Source organism: Scyliorhinus torazame, chromosome 15 (genome assembly GCF_047496885.1).
Source record: "Scyliorhinus torazame isolate Kashiwa2021f chromosome 15, sScyTor2.1, whole genome shotgun sequence".
In the NCBI taxonomy this organism is placed as follows: Eukaryota; Metazoa; Chordata; class Chondrichthyes; order Carcharhiniformes; family Scyliorhinidae; genus Scyliorhinus; species Scyliorhinus torazame.
The window spans coordinates 135,489,257-135,506,549 of NC_092721.1; the positions used below are offsets into that span (position 1 = coordinate 135,489,257).

The 17,293-nt window shown below is 46.5% G+C and overlaps 1 protein-coding gene across 1 annotated transcript in view; it reads left to right on the forward strand.

The window, feature by feature from the left end:
• The first annotated feature begins 3,631 nt into the window (after window positions 1-3,631).
• ddx10 (DEAD (Asp-Glu-Ala-Asp) box polypeptide 10) overlaps window positions 3,632-17,293 on the forward strand; it is a 388,230-nt gene continuing 374,568 nt past the window's right edge. The window contains exon 1 of the mRNA XM_072476795.1: window positions 3,632-3,858. Coding sequence (XP_072332896.1) covers window positions 3,649-3,858 — 210 coding nt within the window. The 5' untranslated portion in view covers window positions 3,632-3,648. The remainder of the gene's footprint in view (window positions 3,859-17,293) is intronic.

The following is a 17,293-nucleotide window of genomic DNA, read 5'->3' on the forward strand; positions in this document are numbered from 1 at the left end:
GAGAGGACTGCTTTTCCACAGAATATTTTTGTTGTCTCTGTCAATGCTTGGTATAAGCCAATTTAAAATACAGAATAGCTTTACAAAACTTAACAAGTTACATAAATTAACAAGTTACATAAATTACACAAAGTCCAAATAAAACCAATGATTAGAAGTGATTGGAGTGCTAAATATAACACAACACATGCAATTAACAGATATTAAATTTAAAAGAACTATAGAGTTACTAAGGTTAATTAAAGAATTTAATTCTAAACTTATGAAACCAAAGATGGTTACATATTGTGAAAGAAAGTGACTTACTTTTTCTAAACTGCACTAATTTAATGCACAAGGCTGAATATGTTACCACTTATTTTTCTTTGCACAATAGGTCTTTGAACTTAGAAAACACAGCTGACAATTTTAATTAAAAGCAGATTACTGGGTGGCACGGTAGAGTAGTGGTTAGCACTACTGCCTCAAGGCGCCGAGGATCCAGGTTTGATCCTGGCCCTGGGTCACTGTCCGTGTGGAGTTTGCACATTTTCCTCGTCTGCGTAGGTCTCACCCCCACAACCCAAAGATGTGCACGGAAGGTGGATTGGCCGTGCTAAATTGCCCCTTATTAATTGGAAAAAAAAATAATTGGATACTTTACATTTTAAAAAAAGGAAAAAAACAAATTACTGGACAATTTCAGCAGGTCTGACGGCACCAGTGAAGAGAGAAGGGAGCTAACATTTTGAGTCTAGATGACTCTTTGTCAAAACCGTAGAGAACTGGAAATAGGGTCTGATGTATACTCTACCGGGGCGACTGACACAGAGCAGTGGGGCTGGATAGGGGGCCAGCGATAGGTGGAGATTGACAAAGATGCTGTGGACAGAAAGACAAAGGGAATGTAAATGGGGGTGAATTGTATCGCAACACTCAAAGTTGCTCCATTTGTATTAATGTTCAGGTAAACGGTCACCCTTTCATAATGGAATTGGGCAGGGGAGTGGTAGCCTTGGTCATAGGTAAACAAACGTTTGAAACAATTCAGTCAGGGGTGCAATGGTTGAGCTTACGAGATACTGAGGCAAGACTGGCAACCTATGCGGGGGAACCACTTGCCATAGCTAGGGCCATGATAACCCCGGTAAACTTCGGACAACATACAACAGTCTGTATGGCTGCCGTTGATTGTAGTAAAAGGACAAGGCCCCAGTTTGTTAGGTCACAATTGGCTGCAAAGCCTTCGCCTAGATTGACAGCGGGATTTGCAGATGGGCGCTGGAGGCCTCTACGAGGTGTTCGGAAATAACCCAAAGTTTTCCAAACTGGGTTGGGGAAAATTAAGGGAGCCATGGCTAAAATACACGTTGACCCTAAAGCGCAGCCTAAATATTTTTGGGCCTGTCTTGTCCCCTATGCGCTGCTGGCGAAGGTTGAGGCTGAGCTAAGCCGACTAGAAGACCTCGGGATCATTCGGCTGGTAAGATTTACCAATTGGTCGCATCGGTAGTCCCCATCCTTAAACTGGACAAAACTGAGATAGAGCAGCTGGCTCATCAGTATGGCATTTACCAAGAACAGCAGAAGTTCCCACCTGCCGCGCCTCTTCACCCATGGGAATGGTCGGGACGCCCTTGAGTGCGGCTTCATGCTACCTTTGCTGGTTTCTGATTATTTTGGATGCTCATTCGAAGTGGCTAGAGGTCCACAGGGTGTCGTCCACTACTTCTTAGGTGACGATTGAGAAACAAGGTATCCCGGAGGGATTGGGCACCGACAACGGCACACCTTTTATTCGCACGTAGACTACCTCAGAAACAGGAGAGCAGCTCTACCCAAAATTCCTCCGAAGGGACCAGCTCCTAATCAGACTGCCCCAGTACCAGTGGATTCAAGGGCATTGTCCCCTGGGGGACCCGATGCAGAAACGCGTGAGATCGAGGACTCTGACTCCAACATGGAGACCCAGGCATCGGAAGATTATGATGGTGGACAAGCCGGAGATCAGCCACTAGTGTTAGTCCCACCACGGCGATCAGCAAGGGAGCAGTTGTCGCCGTTCAGATATACGCCTGCTGATCCAGCCCCATAGGCACAAGCAGCGCAACCAAAGGTGAAAGAGGGCAGGCGCTCCTGCTCCACTTTGGGGGAGGGATGTTATAACCCACACGAGAACTACAATTAGTCTTCCCGTAAGCCTTGTAGAATAGAGCATTCCCTCTGAGGGGCGGTGACCCGTCAGCGGAGTAATGGACTCCGTCATAATAGCGCAGACCAGTTGGGAGCCGAGCGGAGTAGTCCTGACTGGAACCTGGAGTGTACCGTGTAGATAGTTTGCGTTGCAATAAAATAAGTTTCTTTATGCCTCTTGTTTTGGACTCCTCTGTGGCCACGAAAGAAATCTGTTTAATAAATTTATTAGAGTTTTTGAGGGTGTATTATACCTGGATTTCCAAAAGGCATTTGATAAGGTGTCACACAAAAGGTGAATAGACAAGAGCAGGCGCATGGAGCTGGAGGTAATATATTAGCATGGATAGAGGTTGGTTAACAGACAAGAAACCGAATAAAAAAGACATTTTCAGGTTGGTAGATGCTAAAAAGTGGATTACCACAAAGGTCACTGCTGAGGTCTCCGCTATCTATTCTGTTATAACTATCTATTCCCCATTCCCTTTCATTGCCATTATTGATTTTGCTCCCTCACTATTTGAGTTAGAGTCTACCATTAATGGTTGAATTCTGGAGTCTGTATAATGTTGGTGGGCATTTCTGTTCTTGCAAGGATTACATTATCCAAAGGCTGCAATCACAGCCATTAGTGCCAGCTGCATGTTGGAGTTTGGGGCAACAAGACATGGGTATAAACAGGAACAATGGAGAGTGCAGATTTTTGTTAACTTATCCTGAAGTAGCACTCAAAATGCTGATGATTGACACATATAAGGACTTAATGCTTTTTTCTACAAGTGAAGGAATGTTGCCATATAGTAAACAGATTTTTACAGATTAGGTATTTTTGTGCCAATATAATGCCAGTCCTTTGCTTTTTTTCCTTCACATTGTCCTTTTCTCCTTTCTCTTACATAAATTGTGCTTTGATCACTCCCCATATGGCACAGCAGTCAATCCCTGTAACACCATTCATCTAAAAAATCTACTCTTCTCATTCTCTCAATAAATGTCATTAACTCTTTAATCAATAATTCCCTATTCACACTGGCAAAACCCCTCATCATCTTAAAGGAGCCACTAAATCCTTAACCTTGAAACATGTTGCAGGTCAGTGTCTCAGCCCTGTCAATCTACTTGTCTTTGCATCTCACTGCCCATTCTCACAACTTTGCTATGCTTGGCCACAATCCACCTGCACATCTTTGGAGGAAACCGGAGCACCCCACGCAAACACGGGGAGAACGTGCAGACTCCGCACTGACACCTGAGGTTAGGCTCCCTGGGGTACTAACCACTGTGAAATCGTGCCACCCTAGTTTTGAAGTTGTTGGGTAGCTGGTTCTCTGGGTTAATCTGTCCTCAGTTTGTTTCGTCACTCCAGGGCTCCCCCTCCTGGGACTCTAACAAAGGTCTGGTTCCTGACGTCATTGGGACGCGCCCACCTGCTTGCCGATGACGTTGTCATTGTGCGCCGGAAGGTTGTTTGTCTCCATGCGAGAATCAGGCATGGGTCTGACTGGGCAGCAAAGTGGCATTCGGGCAGCCGCCTCCGAAAGGGGCGATGTCATTAAAAACTACGAGAAGTGGAAAAATAAATATCAGCACAAGAAGGCCAAGATAAAGCAACAGAGGAAGCAGCGGAAACCCGACTGGCAAGTGGAGAGGGAGGTGATCGCCAAGCTGGTGCAGCGTTATTCTCAGGTAGGAGCGCAGCCCCCGCTTAAAGCCGCAGGGTTGGGGCAGTGCGGGCCCGAGCCACGGTCGGAATAACATTTGTCTCGATCCCGGTCTGGACTGCACGGTTGAACCGTATACAAATCCCATGTCCATGGAAACGAAACTAGACAGGCTAACACCAAAACAGCAATGAGATAAATCATAGGAATGATATCATTAATATGGAGCGTAGTCATCGTTGGAGCAAGGTTACAGTGCAGAAGAGATAAAATTGTTAAGTGTTCAAATAATCAGGAGAGGAAATTGAACTGTTTATCGCTATTAACTGTCACTTCCTTGTTTTGGCTTGGCATTTCCCTCTGCTAACCTGGTAGATGATGTGCCAGTTGTATTTAACATGGGGACAAGACGTTGGAGCAAGACAAAGCTATTTGCCCAGTCTATTCCTAATGCTGGAGTGCTTCAATCCGAGAGAAAGTTCATGTCAGGAAATTTAGTGAAATTTCAGAACACTGATCATCCTCACCTTCATTTCAAACTTGGTCTGGTGCCTTTCACAGAAAGAACGCCTTTATAACCAGCAAATTAACATGTTCAGATGATCATATTGATAACTCTTTTACCTCCAGTCTGAGATGTTGCTAGTTAGCTGCCCATCTTAAAGTTTGAGGAATTACTCTCTGCCAGTCTGTCCATAGGATTAGGGTGGAAGTGAGGGCTTAAGTGGGTCGGTGCAGACTCAATGGGCCCAATGGTCTCCTTCTGCACTGTATGTTCTATGTTCTATTTGCCCACTTATTTACCTGACTACCCTGAATTCAGAGTTGCTGAAAAAGAGACATGCTGTTGATGTGTTTCACCTTATGCTCGTCAGGACCGGTTTGCAAGAATACCAAATCGCAAAGGGAGCAACAAATTATACTGCATGAGAAGATGGTACACATTTGTTGGAAAGTGGATGCTGGGGCTTCTCCAGCATTGTCTACTACAAGCCCACTTTCACTGGTCAGTCTACACTGGTGTCCTACAGTTCCACGCACGATAGGATTGACCATATCGGCAATCTCATAAATAGGGCCCGAATCATTTTGTCACCATGTAAACTTGATGCCAAAATAGGGTGCATCAAAGCTAGCCTGTGGATCGGGCAAATTCATGAATGGTTCTAAGGTTAGCAAGTTCAGTCTTTAAAAGTGCCTCAGATTACCCTAGAAAGGCAAGTTGTCTCAAAAATTTGATTAACAGATGAAGTTAGCCATTTAAAGCTACCACCATGCAGGAGCAACAAGAGTAGTATTCTCCATCAAAAGGATGCTGCCATAAAGCCATAAAGACGCTCTGCCTAACACACAAATTAGTTTTGTAGTATATGAATTTCAGTGACAGCGTGATGCCAGGAACGTAAGCTGTACGTCCCGACTGGTGGAACATATCAAACGGCAAGTCCCTTCAGCTGTTTGTTACAGGCAAAATACAGTCCACGTTTGCAAAAAGAACATAGTCTCCAACATTAGATGTGATTACGATTGGACATCACTTGCTAAATAATCCTGGTTGTGCTAAGAATTACACTGGCAACCAATTTAATATTATCAGTCAGGCTCACAGTGTGGCACATATTCACACAGGCCCCTGTCCACATATTGTGCCTTTTTCAATTAAACAAAATCTTGGGGGACAGTCATTTCCGGCCCATTTCCCATGGTAATGCCTTGACCGATCAGAGTCTTGTCTGGCTTAATTTGAAGAAAAGCTTGGCAGTTAACTGTTCCCTGGTGCATTTTCCATGGCACTGCCTCTACCAATCAGAATCCGCTTGGCAGCCAATCAGCATCCTTTTCTTATGCAGAATAAATTGTTGTTCCCTTGAGATTTGGTATTCTTGCAAACCTGTCCCGATGAATGCACGATAAAAGGTGTTGATAGCATGTATTTTCTTAAAGCAGTACTCGTGTACTACCAAGTACTGTACTACTAAGTGATTAATACACTCTGTATTGTTTGATATCCTTACCTATTTAGAAAAAGCTATTGATCTTGGCCTTGAATTTCAGTTGACTCACCACACACATTCTTTCGGTGAGACAGTTCCAGATTTCCAATGCCCTTTGCATGAAGAAGTGCTTCCTGATTTCATTCATGAATGCTGTTTCTCCAATTTTGACTAGATCTTCTATATTCAAGGGTGTGCAAACCAACTGTAAGCACTTGACCTCATAATGCAATCCTTTTTGACCTGGTATGATCTTGGTGAATCTATGCTGCATTCCTCCCATACTTCCTGAGATGTGGTGTCCAGAACTGAATGCAGTACTTCAGGTGCAGTCTGGCTAAAGTACATATTTCCTCCCCTTTGTATTCCTGTTGCTAACTTTTGGTTGGTTCAATTGGCTCTGTTTTATAACCTTTGCTCTAGAGTCGTCAGGTATCTTTATGATACCGCCACGAGATTCAAGTTCAAGTAATGATCAATAACTCAACACACCAATTAGTAAGATTCAAATCAAAACACATTTATTATACACAGTAAATCGCTACTCATGCATAAACTCTACTTTCTAGGCTATTTCTATAACTAACAGGCCTATACTTAGCTTCGGGCTGGCCCACCAGGTCAGGGGAACAAATGGCCTTTTGTTCAGGTCCTGAGTCTGCGGGATTCAAAAGCTGGTATCGACTGGTAGCTAGGAGCGCCTATCTCGTAGCGAGCGTTGACTTGAGACTTACTTGCTTGGAGGCAACAAGACAGGTCACTGTCAAGGGTTGGTTCAAGTTGCTGAGTGACCCTGCCAAAGAAGAACGATTTGAACTTGGGGGCTTTGCTTTATAGTCCCCAGGGGCTTCCCCGTACCTGGTTCCAAGTGATTGGACTTTGTTCCAATCACTTGGTTCGATTTCTCCAATGCTGGAGTGGTTCCCTGATCATTGGGCGGTCTTTAAGTATCCGTTAACCTATTTTGTGTTGGCTCCTGCTGGCGCCGAGGAGTCTGGCTTGGCTTTGTTTACCTTAAAATGTTTAGATTGTTCCCGGGGATCGCTCATTAATATGTAGATGGCTGCTATATTACTATGCAGATGGCTGCTGGTTTCTGTGCTGTCTAGTTTTGCAGGTTCCAATATACATGATTTCTGTATTTTCTAGTCTTTGCCTGTGCTGGCTGAATTTCCCTTCAGCCTTTGCGGTTCTCCATTTTAAGTCGGGAAGTGGCCAACTCAGGTGGCTACACACCCTCCTTGTGATCCTAACGCGGAGCGTGAAGGATCACATAACTGCGTTGTCTTCATTCCCTGACCCGACGAGCACTCTTCTATGGCCTCTACACTGACCATAACTATGCAAGAAAAATTTTAACTAACATTCTAACTGTCGCTATGTCAAAATAGGGACATGCATTACAAAATTAAAAAAACGGTACCTCTAACTGTCCTCAATAAACTACACTCACTCAAACATTCAATCATACTAACTTCCTTAACGATACAAACAAAATCATAGCAGCATTATTCACATTTTTCCTGGCTTGGCAGTCAAGCTCAGGATTGTACAATCGCTCATGAAACACATTTCTTTATTCACAAAAAGAACGCAAACGAATGTCCTTTATTATAAATCGCGGGGGTCTGGTCATAACCGAAAATAGGGGATCTTATCCTATATACCGGGGTGCGAGCGCGGTAGGCTCTCCACCATTTCCTCATGCGGATAGTCTGCACGATGCTGCAGAGTATCGCCAATACCAGTAGGGATTCTATTAAGTAGGACAGGGAGTACCAGGTTATAAACCTGTCACACCAAGATGGTGTGGTGTCACTTGTGACTGGGCTCTGGGTGCTATGGGGAAGTGAATCATTAATGGCTTGGGGGGGGGGGGGGGTGGTTGGGGTCAGGGGGGTCGCATTCGCGCGCAACCAAATGTTCATTAGGGTGATGAGCAACACGGAGGATGTCCTCATGGTTCTTCTTCTTTCTCTTCTCTTCGTTTCGGCTCTTTTCCTGGAGCTTCTGGGGTTCTGTGGGATGAAGCATAGTGTCTGTTACTATCTTGGTTTAATATCTCGTCTGTTAGTGTGTCTGTCCTTCAGTGCCAATTCTCCCGTTACAATTTGTCACCATGTGTGACTCCCTCATTTTAAAAAAAAACGAATATTCAGGACAGGACACACTTAAAAATACTGGAACAGTGCAAGCCGTCTCGCAGGCTGTGCGATTTACCATCCAAATGTTTGAGGATGTAAATAGCATAGGGATGGCAACCTAAGGGTCGCCTGAAACAAAACACAACTTTTTGAACCAAAAGTGCCGAAATGAGGTGCGTATGGGCCGCGACGGGTAAGATTTGGATGGAATCTCCGGGTAGGACGGCGACCAATGCTGTGTGTACTCTACCCGAGTGTAGCTGACCAGAGGGGGGGTTCCCAGGCAGGGCGGGTCCCAATGCTGTTTCTCCACTGCCTGAGCAACTGACAAGAACGGACAAAAATGTAGTCATCGTGGGGGGTTGCCGTATTGGTTCTCCCTTAAAACCAGAAGGGCAGTTATGAACGGGGGGTTTGGCAAGCTCTCAGTGGTTTCTGCCGATGAGTGCTGGCACGTTCTCAAAGGTTTCGGCCGAAAAATAAGGCGTAGGCCGTGGAAAAATTTCCGATCTTACAAACAACATTTAACAATACCACTACAAATAACATTAAACATGCTGCAGGTTCCATCAGAAAGGATACCGTTTTCTCCCAAGCGGTTCCTTTTTAAAACATCATCTGGACACCTCAGTTATCAGTTGCGAACAGGGTCGCAAAGGGGTTCTCGCTTTGGGAGTCAGACTAAAAGTCGTCATCTTCTCCCGGATGCCATACTCTCGAGTGTATCAGGGCTGATAGGGCTGCATGGTGCGATTTGGGGTCCATCTCGTCGTTCCGCACGAGCCTGTATGAGTTGTCGCGGTGCCAAAAGGTGGTGTCTAGTTCTGTGGGGACAGAATCGGGCTCGTAATCGTAGGGCGGTGGTCTTTGGTGGGGCTTATTGAGGAATGTGATGAGGAAGGGATCACTCGAATCGTGGTCAGATTCGCTGGGTGTGGGTCCTGTTGCATGGGGATAGTAGGGAGGCGTGCTGTGGCTGTTGTCTGAGTCACAGTCACTGTCTCTGCTGCTGCTGTCTGTGGGCGTTCCGGGGTGGAGTCTAGAGTTTGGGGGTGGAGTCGAGGTTGAGTCCGTGGTTGGGCTGGAGGTGTTGGGGGAGGGTAGGGTTACGTTGGCTGTGGGCGGGGTGTGGTCTGCTGCGTCGAGCATGACGTGATGTGCATGGTTGGACTGTGGGCCATATGCCTTAAGCTGGTTGATATGGAACCACGCAGTCTTTCCATTGGGGTACTTAATTTTGTACACGGAGGGGCTTACTTTGTCCGCAATGGAGTACGGACCCGAATATTTAGGTGACAGGAATGTGCTGGGGTTGTATATGGAGAGCATGACTTGCTGTCCTACACTGAACTCAGTCACATGTACTGTCTTATCGAAACAGGCCTTGCTGTGTTTCTTTTGTGTGCCTAATCGTACCGCGGCTGCTAGCTGAGCCGTTTTAACATTCTCTACCAGTTGTTCTACTGCTTTCTCGTGTGTGTGGGGGACGTCATTTCGGGGCTGGTCAAACCAATAAAAATTCTGTGCCTTTCATGGGGCGTCCGGTCATGAGGGTGTGTGGGGTGTAACCTGTAGATGTTGAAACCGTATTTCGCAAAAATATCAGCGCAAAAGGGAGGACTGAATCCCAAGTGGTGTTGTTTTGCTGGACCATTTTTCGGAAGGTAGCTTTTAGGGTCCGATTCATGCGCTCCACGATACCACTCGACTGGGGGTGGTATGCGATGTGGAATTTTTGGGTAATGCCAAATATTGTGAGGACGTTCTTCATGACACGTCCCGTAAAATGGGAACCTTGGTCAGATTCAATGCTGCGGGGGAGTCCTCATCTCGTAAAGATGTGGTGGGTTAAGATCCTGGCTGTGGTCTTTGCCGTGTTCATTCTGGATGGGAATGCCTCTACCCATTTTGCAAACGTGTCTATCACAACGAGTACATACTTATAATCATTCCTGCAAGGGGGCAATGGTCCTATAAAATCAATCTGGAGGTTAGTCCAGGTGCCATTAACGGGGCGGGTGTGACTAAGTTGAGCTTTCTTGGCATATCTGTCCGGATTGTTCTGGGCACAGATAAGGCAATTCTCAACGTGGTGCGTTACGTCTTCTTTTAAACTGGGCCACCAACAGAGCTGCCTGAGGTGGGCTGTAGTGGGATCAATTCCCTGATGTCCATGACCGCCATGGAATAAACAAATGAGCTGATTTCTGTCCTGTTCAGGAACCATATAAAGGGTGTCTTTTAACACCACACCGTCATGTGTAGTTAGTGCATTTTTAAACCTATCGTAAGGTGCCGTAAATTTTCCTTTCAAAATCTCCCTGAGATTGCTGTCCTGCTTCTGGGCCTGTACTAAATCCTCGATATTAGTCTGTGAGACCTGAACTGCATTCACTGGTGCGCTCTCGGGGGTGTCCAAAAATATCCATTCCTGGAACCTGCTTTTGCCAGTGCGTCGGCCTTTACATTTCCAGGGGGGGAGGAACGGTGGCGACTTTGAACTTTAGTGATTCCGAATGTCCTGTTCTGTGCTTTTTTGAAAATGTGGCGGAGCAATGGGGCTGAAGGGAGGGGTTTTCCGTCCGCGGAAACAAATCCTCTTGCTTTCCACAGGGGTAGGAATTCCATAAGGCTGTTGCAGACATAGAGGCTGTCCGAGTTTATGTCTGCTGGGCTGGGGAAGGAATTCTGGGTGGTCCACAATGTAAGCAACGGCTGCTAGTTCTGCCGCCTGCGCACCTAAGTGTCCTGGAAGTTTTATTGCGATTTCTTCTAGGGCGCGTCCTCGACATAAATGTTGCATCCTGTTATGCGCTTCCCTTCTAATATTGTTCGCATGTGTCTGTGCTTGGGGCTCTGGGGTGAACTACCTATCTTTCTGGGGGGTATTTTCACAATAAAGGGGCCTGTGTTGTGGTGCGGTGAGATGATTTCACATTCATGGGGGGTGCCTGGGTACTGTAGGTTATCTGCTAAGAAAGTGTGGGTCATGGTCCTTTTAACAGTGATGTCCCGTCCCTGCAAAAGAAGGGTCCACCTGGCTGCTCTTATTTGACTGACTGTACCGTCCTTATGTCGTCCGTCCAGTAAAAGTTGGATGGGGGTGTGTTCTGTCAGGATTGTGATGGGGTTCAGTCCGGTTATGTATGAAAAATATTGTACTGCCTAAAAAACTGCGAGCAGGTGCCTTTCACAGGCTGAAAATCGCTGCTCCACAGCATCTAAGATTCTGGAGGCGTAAGCCACGGGCCTTAACTGTTCGTGTCATTCCTGGAGGAGCACGGCCGAAAGGGTGCGGCCTGTGGTTGCTACCTCTATAGCGTAAGGGGAAAGTGGGTCTGGAACTTGTAGTGCGGGGGCTGCTATGAATGCCTGTTTTAACGAGTCCACAGCATCCGTATGCTGCGGAAGCCATTCCCAGGGGGCTCTTTTCTTTAGGAGTTCCGAGAGGAGTGTTGCCTTGCTGGCGAAACCGTCAATGTGGTTTCAGCAGTAGCCAACCAGTCCTAACAACGACCTGAGGGCTGAAACATTCTGGGGAAGGGGCAATTTGGCAATCGAGTCAATTCTTTTGTGCTCGATCTCGCGTTTACCATGTGTGATAATTGTACCCAAATATATAACCTTGTTTTCCAAAATCTGGGCATTTTTGGGGTTAACTTTACAACCAATTTTCTGTAGGAGTTCCAGGAGTTCGGCCAGAAGCTTGATGTGCTCTTCCTTGGTGTCTGTCTGCAGTAATAGGTCGTCCGTTACTGGACCAGAAATTCGAGGCGAGAAAATTTTGACAAACCATTTGCCAGCTGTCGGTGGAAAATGGAGGGGGAGTTGTGGAATCCTTGTGGAAGGCATGTCCACGTGTACTGCTGATTTTTAAAAGTGAAGGCAAATTTGTATTGGCACGCTTTTGCCAATGGAATGGACCAGAATCCATTACTGACGTCCAAAACCGTAAAGTATCGTGCGTTGAGTCCCTGTTTGAGCATGGTCTCGGGACTTGTGGCTACCGTGGAGGCTGCTGTGGGGGTGACTTTGTTGAGTTCCCGGTAATCGATGGTCAGTCGCCATGATCCATCGGGCTTTCTCACTGGCCAAATCGGGGCATTATTAGTAGAGGCTACTGATCTGAGTACGCCCTGCTCTAATAAGCTGTTGATAACTTTTGTGATTTCTCCCTCCGCCTCTTGGGAAAATCCGTATTGCTTTTGGGGTCTATGGTCAGGTCCTGTGATTTGAACGGAACCAGTCATCCGGCCACAGTCGTGTTTGTGGGTCGCGAATGCTGTCCTGTACTTTGTTGCCGATTTGAATGGGTACAAGGCCTGTGATGTGTCCCTGCTGTGAGTGGCCTGTAAAGCCGCTGAGGGTGATGGTGGCTGTCGTGAGCCACGTGTCCTTTTGAAACATGGTGGAGGAATTGATTGTGGTGCGGGACCCTCCTGTGTCCCAGAGAAACTCGATGGGCTGTCCCCGTATCTTTGCTGCAACTACTGGTCGGCCGGACCTATCCCAAAGGGTGTCGCAGACCCAACTGGGGGAGCCCGAACACTGTCAGTCTGTTCCGTTCAGGTCCGTCTGGTCTTAACGGGTGCTCACACTATGTATGGGCTCTGTCCTATTCTTATTCAGAGTGCCTGCCTGCTGTGCTCTCTGTGGCTTTCGTGGGGCATTGCATTCTCTTGCAAAGTGTCCTAACTGTCCACAGTTGTAACATTCCTGTGGCTTTTGTGGGGGGCTGTTCCTGCCTTCATTTACCCATGTGGGGTTCTGGTGTGCCTTAACTGTGTGTATGTCTGCTTCTGCCTGATGTTCTTCGGGATTTTTATTTGTGGGTTTGTTTTGCTCCCAGGTGCGGGACAATCTTTTTACAACCCATTTCTCATTATGAGCCTCTTCTGAGGGATCATAATTGGCACAAGCTTTTTGTCCTGTTTCTGTGGCATGGGAGATAAGGGTGCGGGTCCATTTGGCCATGTTGTCTGGGGACAAATGGGCAAATGGACTAAGTCTCCGAAAACTGCCACAAAATGGATCCACAGGCGTCCAGCAAACGCTGTGGGGTGCTCGGTTTTTTTTTGCCTGCACTTATTGAGGCCTTCTACGGGGTCACCCCTGTTATACCCGATCGCGTCTAGGATCGCGGTATACATTTCTGCAAGGGTGCCTCCTCCTACATTCTGTGGGTCGGGAAGGGCTGCTACGGCCGAAGGGTCTAAACTCAAAACTGAGCTTTACTTGCTCTCGCTCATCCAGGCCGTACATGGTCGCTTGCTGTTTTACTCTGGCAAAGAAGTGGTGGGGGTCTGAGGTGGGGAGGAACGGTTTGATTTTATCGCACACGTCCCGTAATTGGGTCACTGTTAAGGGGGTGGTGTACAGAAATTCCGTGTCGTCCGATGTGGCTGTGCGGTGGGTGGTGACTGGGTTCATTGGAGCCTGAACTATCTGCTCTGTGGGGGGTTGGGGCGCTTTTCTCTTCTGGGGCTTTCCCTGCGCACATGTTCCCTGAAAATATCTCTGCGCTGTCTCACTCAATTCTTCCCAATCAGGGCCGTCTTCCTCATCCAACTGTGATCCAAAGGTTTCCTGGAATCCTTTTTGAACTGAAAGCAGAGATTGCAGTTCTGCAATCTGCTTCCGGCACTTTGTGTTGTCTAATGAGCTTTGTCTGTGCTCCGTGGTGGTAGTATGGAGTGCTCTTAACGCTGCCTTCAGGTCGCTACACTGCCTTTGCAATGCCTCTACCTGTTTCTCTGTTTCCTCTCGTACCAGGACTGCACGTTGCGTGTCTTGGTAGGCCTTTTCGTACTGAGATTGGAAGCTGCTTAAGTGCGCCAGACAAAACTGGTGTGCCCACTTGGCATCATCCACCTCTCCGTCCTTTGCTGCTAACTTCCTCCTTAATTCTACGTTTTCTTTCTCTATCTCGCTCACATCGACTGTACTCATTCGATGTGCCTCCTCTATCTCTCGACAGAGCGTCAGAACGACCTCCTCTGTGCCTCACAATTTTGCCAAACAGGACACGTTTGCCATCGGCTTGCAAGCTTTTGCCAAGCTTTTCTTATGGATTTCGCTCAGGTTCTCCCACCAAGTATGTCCTATACTCCCGGGACCTGTTTCCTCATTTTCACAGAATTCGCTCCAAAGGGGCCATCCTTTTTTTGAGGTACTTTCTGATTTCCTCTTCCCAAACGGGACACTGTCTTACTCTACTGCTAGTCGCTGCGACCACAAATTCTTCGAGGTTCATGGGGCGTTGCATTGCCTGCATAGCCATCTTTCCTCTCTGAATACTTCTCTTAAAATTTGGAACAAGGGGTATTATGGTGGTGCTGTAATTACGGGTACGGCTTTCGCTATTTTCCGGAATACAAACTCCCGACAGTTTTGTCGCAACAAAAAATCTATCAGTGTTACCTTATAGCCCTGTTAGTTACGCATGCATTAACACACTTCCGAATTATGAGGATTGATCAGAACTGCTTGAACACTTGTGGTTTTTCTGTTCCCAATTGGATTTCTAATTCACATTTTGTGTTCTCCCGGAGTGGTTAAGCCACTTCTAGATCGGGTCCCGTCAGGATGTTGCCAGTAATATGTTGCTAACTTTTGGTTGGTTCAATTGGCTCTGTTTTATAACCTTTGCTCTAGAGTCGCCAGGTATCTTTATACCGCCGCGAGGTTCAAGTTCAAGTAATGATCAATAACTCAACACACCAATTAGTAAGAATCAAATCAAAACACATTTATTATACACAGTAAATCGCTTCTCCTGCATAAACTCTACTTTATAGGCCATTTCTATAACTAACAGGCCTATACTTAGCTTCGGGCTGGCCCACCAGGTCAGGGGAACAAATGACCTTTCGTTCAGGTCCTGAGTCTGTGGGATTCAAAAGCTGGTATGGACGGTAGCGAGGAGCGCCTATCTCGTAGCGAGCGTTGACTTGAGACTTACTTGCTTGGAGGCAACAAGACAGGTCACTGTCAAGGGTTGGTTCAAGTTGCTGAGTGACCCTGCCAAAGAAGAACGATTTGAACTTGGGGGCTTTGCTTTATAGTCCCCAGGGGCTTCCTGCCCTTTAGGGCAGACCCCGTACCTGGTTCCAAGTGATTGGACTTTGTTCCAATCACTTGGTTCGATTTCTCCAATGCTGGAGCGGTTCCCTGATCGTTGGGCGGTCTTTAAGTGTCCGTTAACCTCTTTTGTGTTGGCTCCTGCTGGCGCCAAGGAGTCTGGCTTGGCTTTGTTTACCTTAAAATGTTTCGATTGTTCCTGGGGATCGCTCATTAATATGCAGATGGCTGCTGGTTTTGGTGCTGTCTGGTTGTTTTGCAGGTTCCAATATACATGATTTCTGTATTTGCTAGTCTTTGCCTGTGTTGGCTGAATTTCCCTTCAGCCTTTGCTGTTCTCCATTTTAAGTCGGGAAGTGGCCAACTCGGGTGGCTACATTCCAACCTCCTTGAGGTAAAGTCCAGCATTCCCTTAGCCTTTTTGATTGCTTTTTATACATTTCCTCTAGCTTTCCGTGATTTATGTTCACGGATGACCAAGTCGCTTTACTTCTCCAAAGTTCCTAGATTCTTACCAGTCAAGAGAAAACTCTTGCTTTGTCTTGGATTCAAGTGGGTCATCTCACACAAATATGCCATAGTTTTGTCTGTTCACTTCAATTTATTAATGTCACTTTGCAATTTTCTGCTTCCAACTTGGTATTATCTGCATGCTATTGTTTCTTCCAAATCATTGATAAATATGGTCAAATCTGAGGCTCCTGTGCAGATCTCTGGGGAATACCACTTGTCATGTTTTGTCAAACAGAGTATTTATCCTTTATATCTACTCTGTCTCCTGACAGTAAACCAATTTCCAACCCGCTGCCGGTTTGCCTCCAATTCTATCCTTTATTTTTGCTAATAGTCTTGATCGTGTTTTATGACATGTCCGTGGAAGTTCAAATAGACAGCATCCATATACAATCCTTACCCACGGGCAGCACGGTAGCATGGTGGTTAGCACAATTGCTTCACAGCTCCAGGGTTCCAGGTTCGATTCCGGCTTGGGTCACTGTCTGTGCGGAGTCTGCACATCCTCCCCGTGTGTGCGTGGGTTTCCTCCGGGTGCTCCGGTTTCCTCCCACAGTCCAAAGATGTGCGGGTTAGGTAGATTGGCCATGATAAATTGCCCTTAGTGTCCAAAACTGCCCTTAGTGTTGGGTGGGGTTATTGGGTTATGGGGATAGGGTGGCGGTGTTGACCTTGGGTAGGGTGCTCTTTCCAAGAGCCGGTGCAGACTCGATGGGCCGAATGGCCTCCTTCTGCACTGTAAATTCTATGAAATAAGTCTATGAAACTATGTTACACATCTCTATGTCATCTCAGATTTTTGCCTGCATAAGTCCTGGCACTCCAAAAGTAATTAATTATGTGAACTACTCCGAGACATCCACGTTAGGTTGATTGGTCATCCAAAATTGCCCCATAATATCCAACGATGTGTAGGTTAGATGGGATTAAGGGGAGGGGGGGGGAGAAGTGGGACTAGATAGGTGCTCTTTTAGAGGGTCAATGCAGACTCGATGGGCCGAATACCACCTGCGCTGTAGAAATTCTATGGTTCTAGCCACACTGGTGTGGGTCCTGAATTGTGTAAAGGCTAGACTGTGTAACGATGGGAATTATTTATTTTCCTAAAGGATGCTTATATTAACTCTTAGTATACGATGGAGGAATAAAACAGTAACTTGTCTTTTAAAAAAAATTTAGAGTACCCAATTCGTTTTTTCCAATTAAGGGGCAATTTAGTGTGGCCAATCCACCAATCCTGCACATCTTTGGGTTGTGGGGGCGAAACCCACGCAAACACGGGGAGAATGTGCAAACTCCACACGGGCAGTGACCCAGAGTAGGGATCGAACCTGGGACCTCAGCGCCGTGAGGCAGCAGGGCTAACTCACTGCGCCACCATATTATCAGTGGCTTGTCTTTTACCTTCAGCAAGTTTATTGTGCATCCAACTCAGCAGAGATACAAACTCCATATAAAATCCAACTGTTCCAACCGCGTCCATTTGTACTCTTTTGGAGTTTGAGTCAATAACCAATATCTGTCTTTAATAAGGCAATTAGCTTAACTTTTTAAAAATTCAGAGTACCCAATTATTTGTTTTCCAATTAAGGGGCAATTTAGTGTGGCCAATCCATCTACCCTGCACATCTTTGGGTTGTGGGGGTGAAACCCACGCAGACACGGGGAGAATGTGCACAGACAGTGACCTGGGGCCGGAATCGAACCTGGGTCCTCAGTGCTGTAGGCA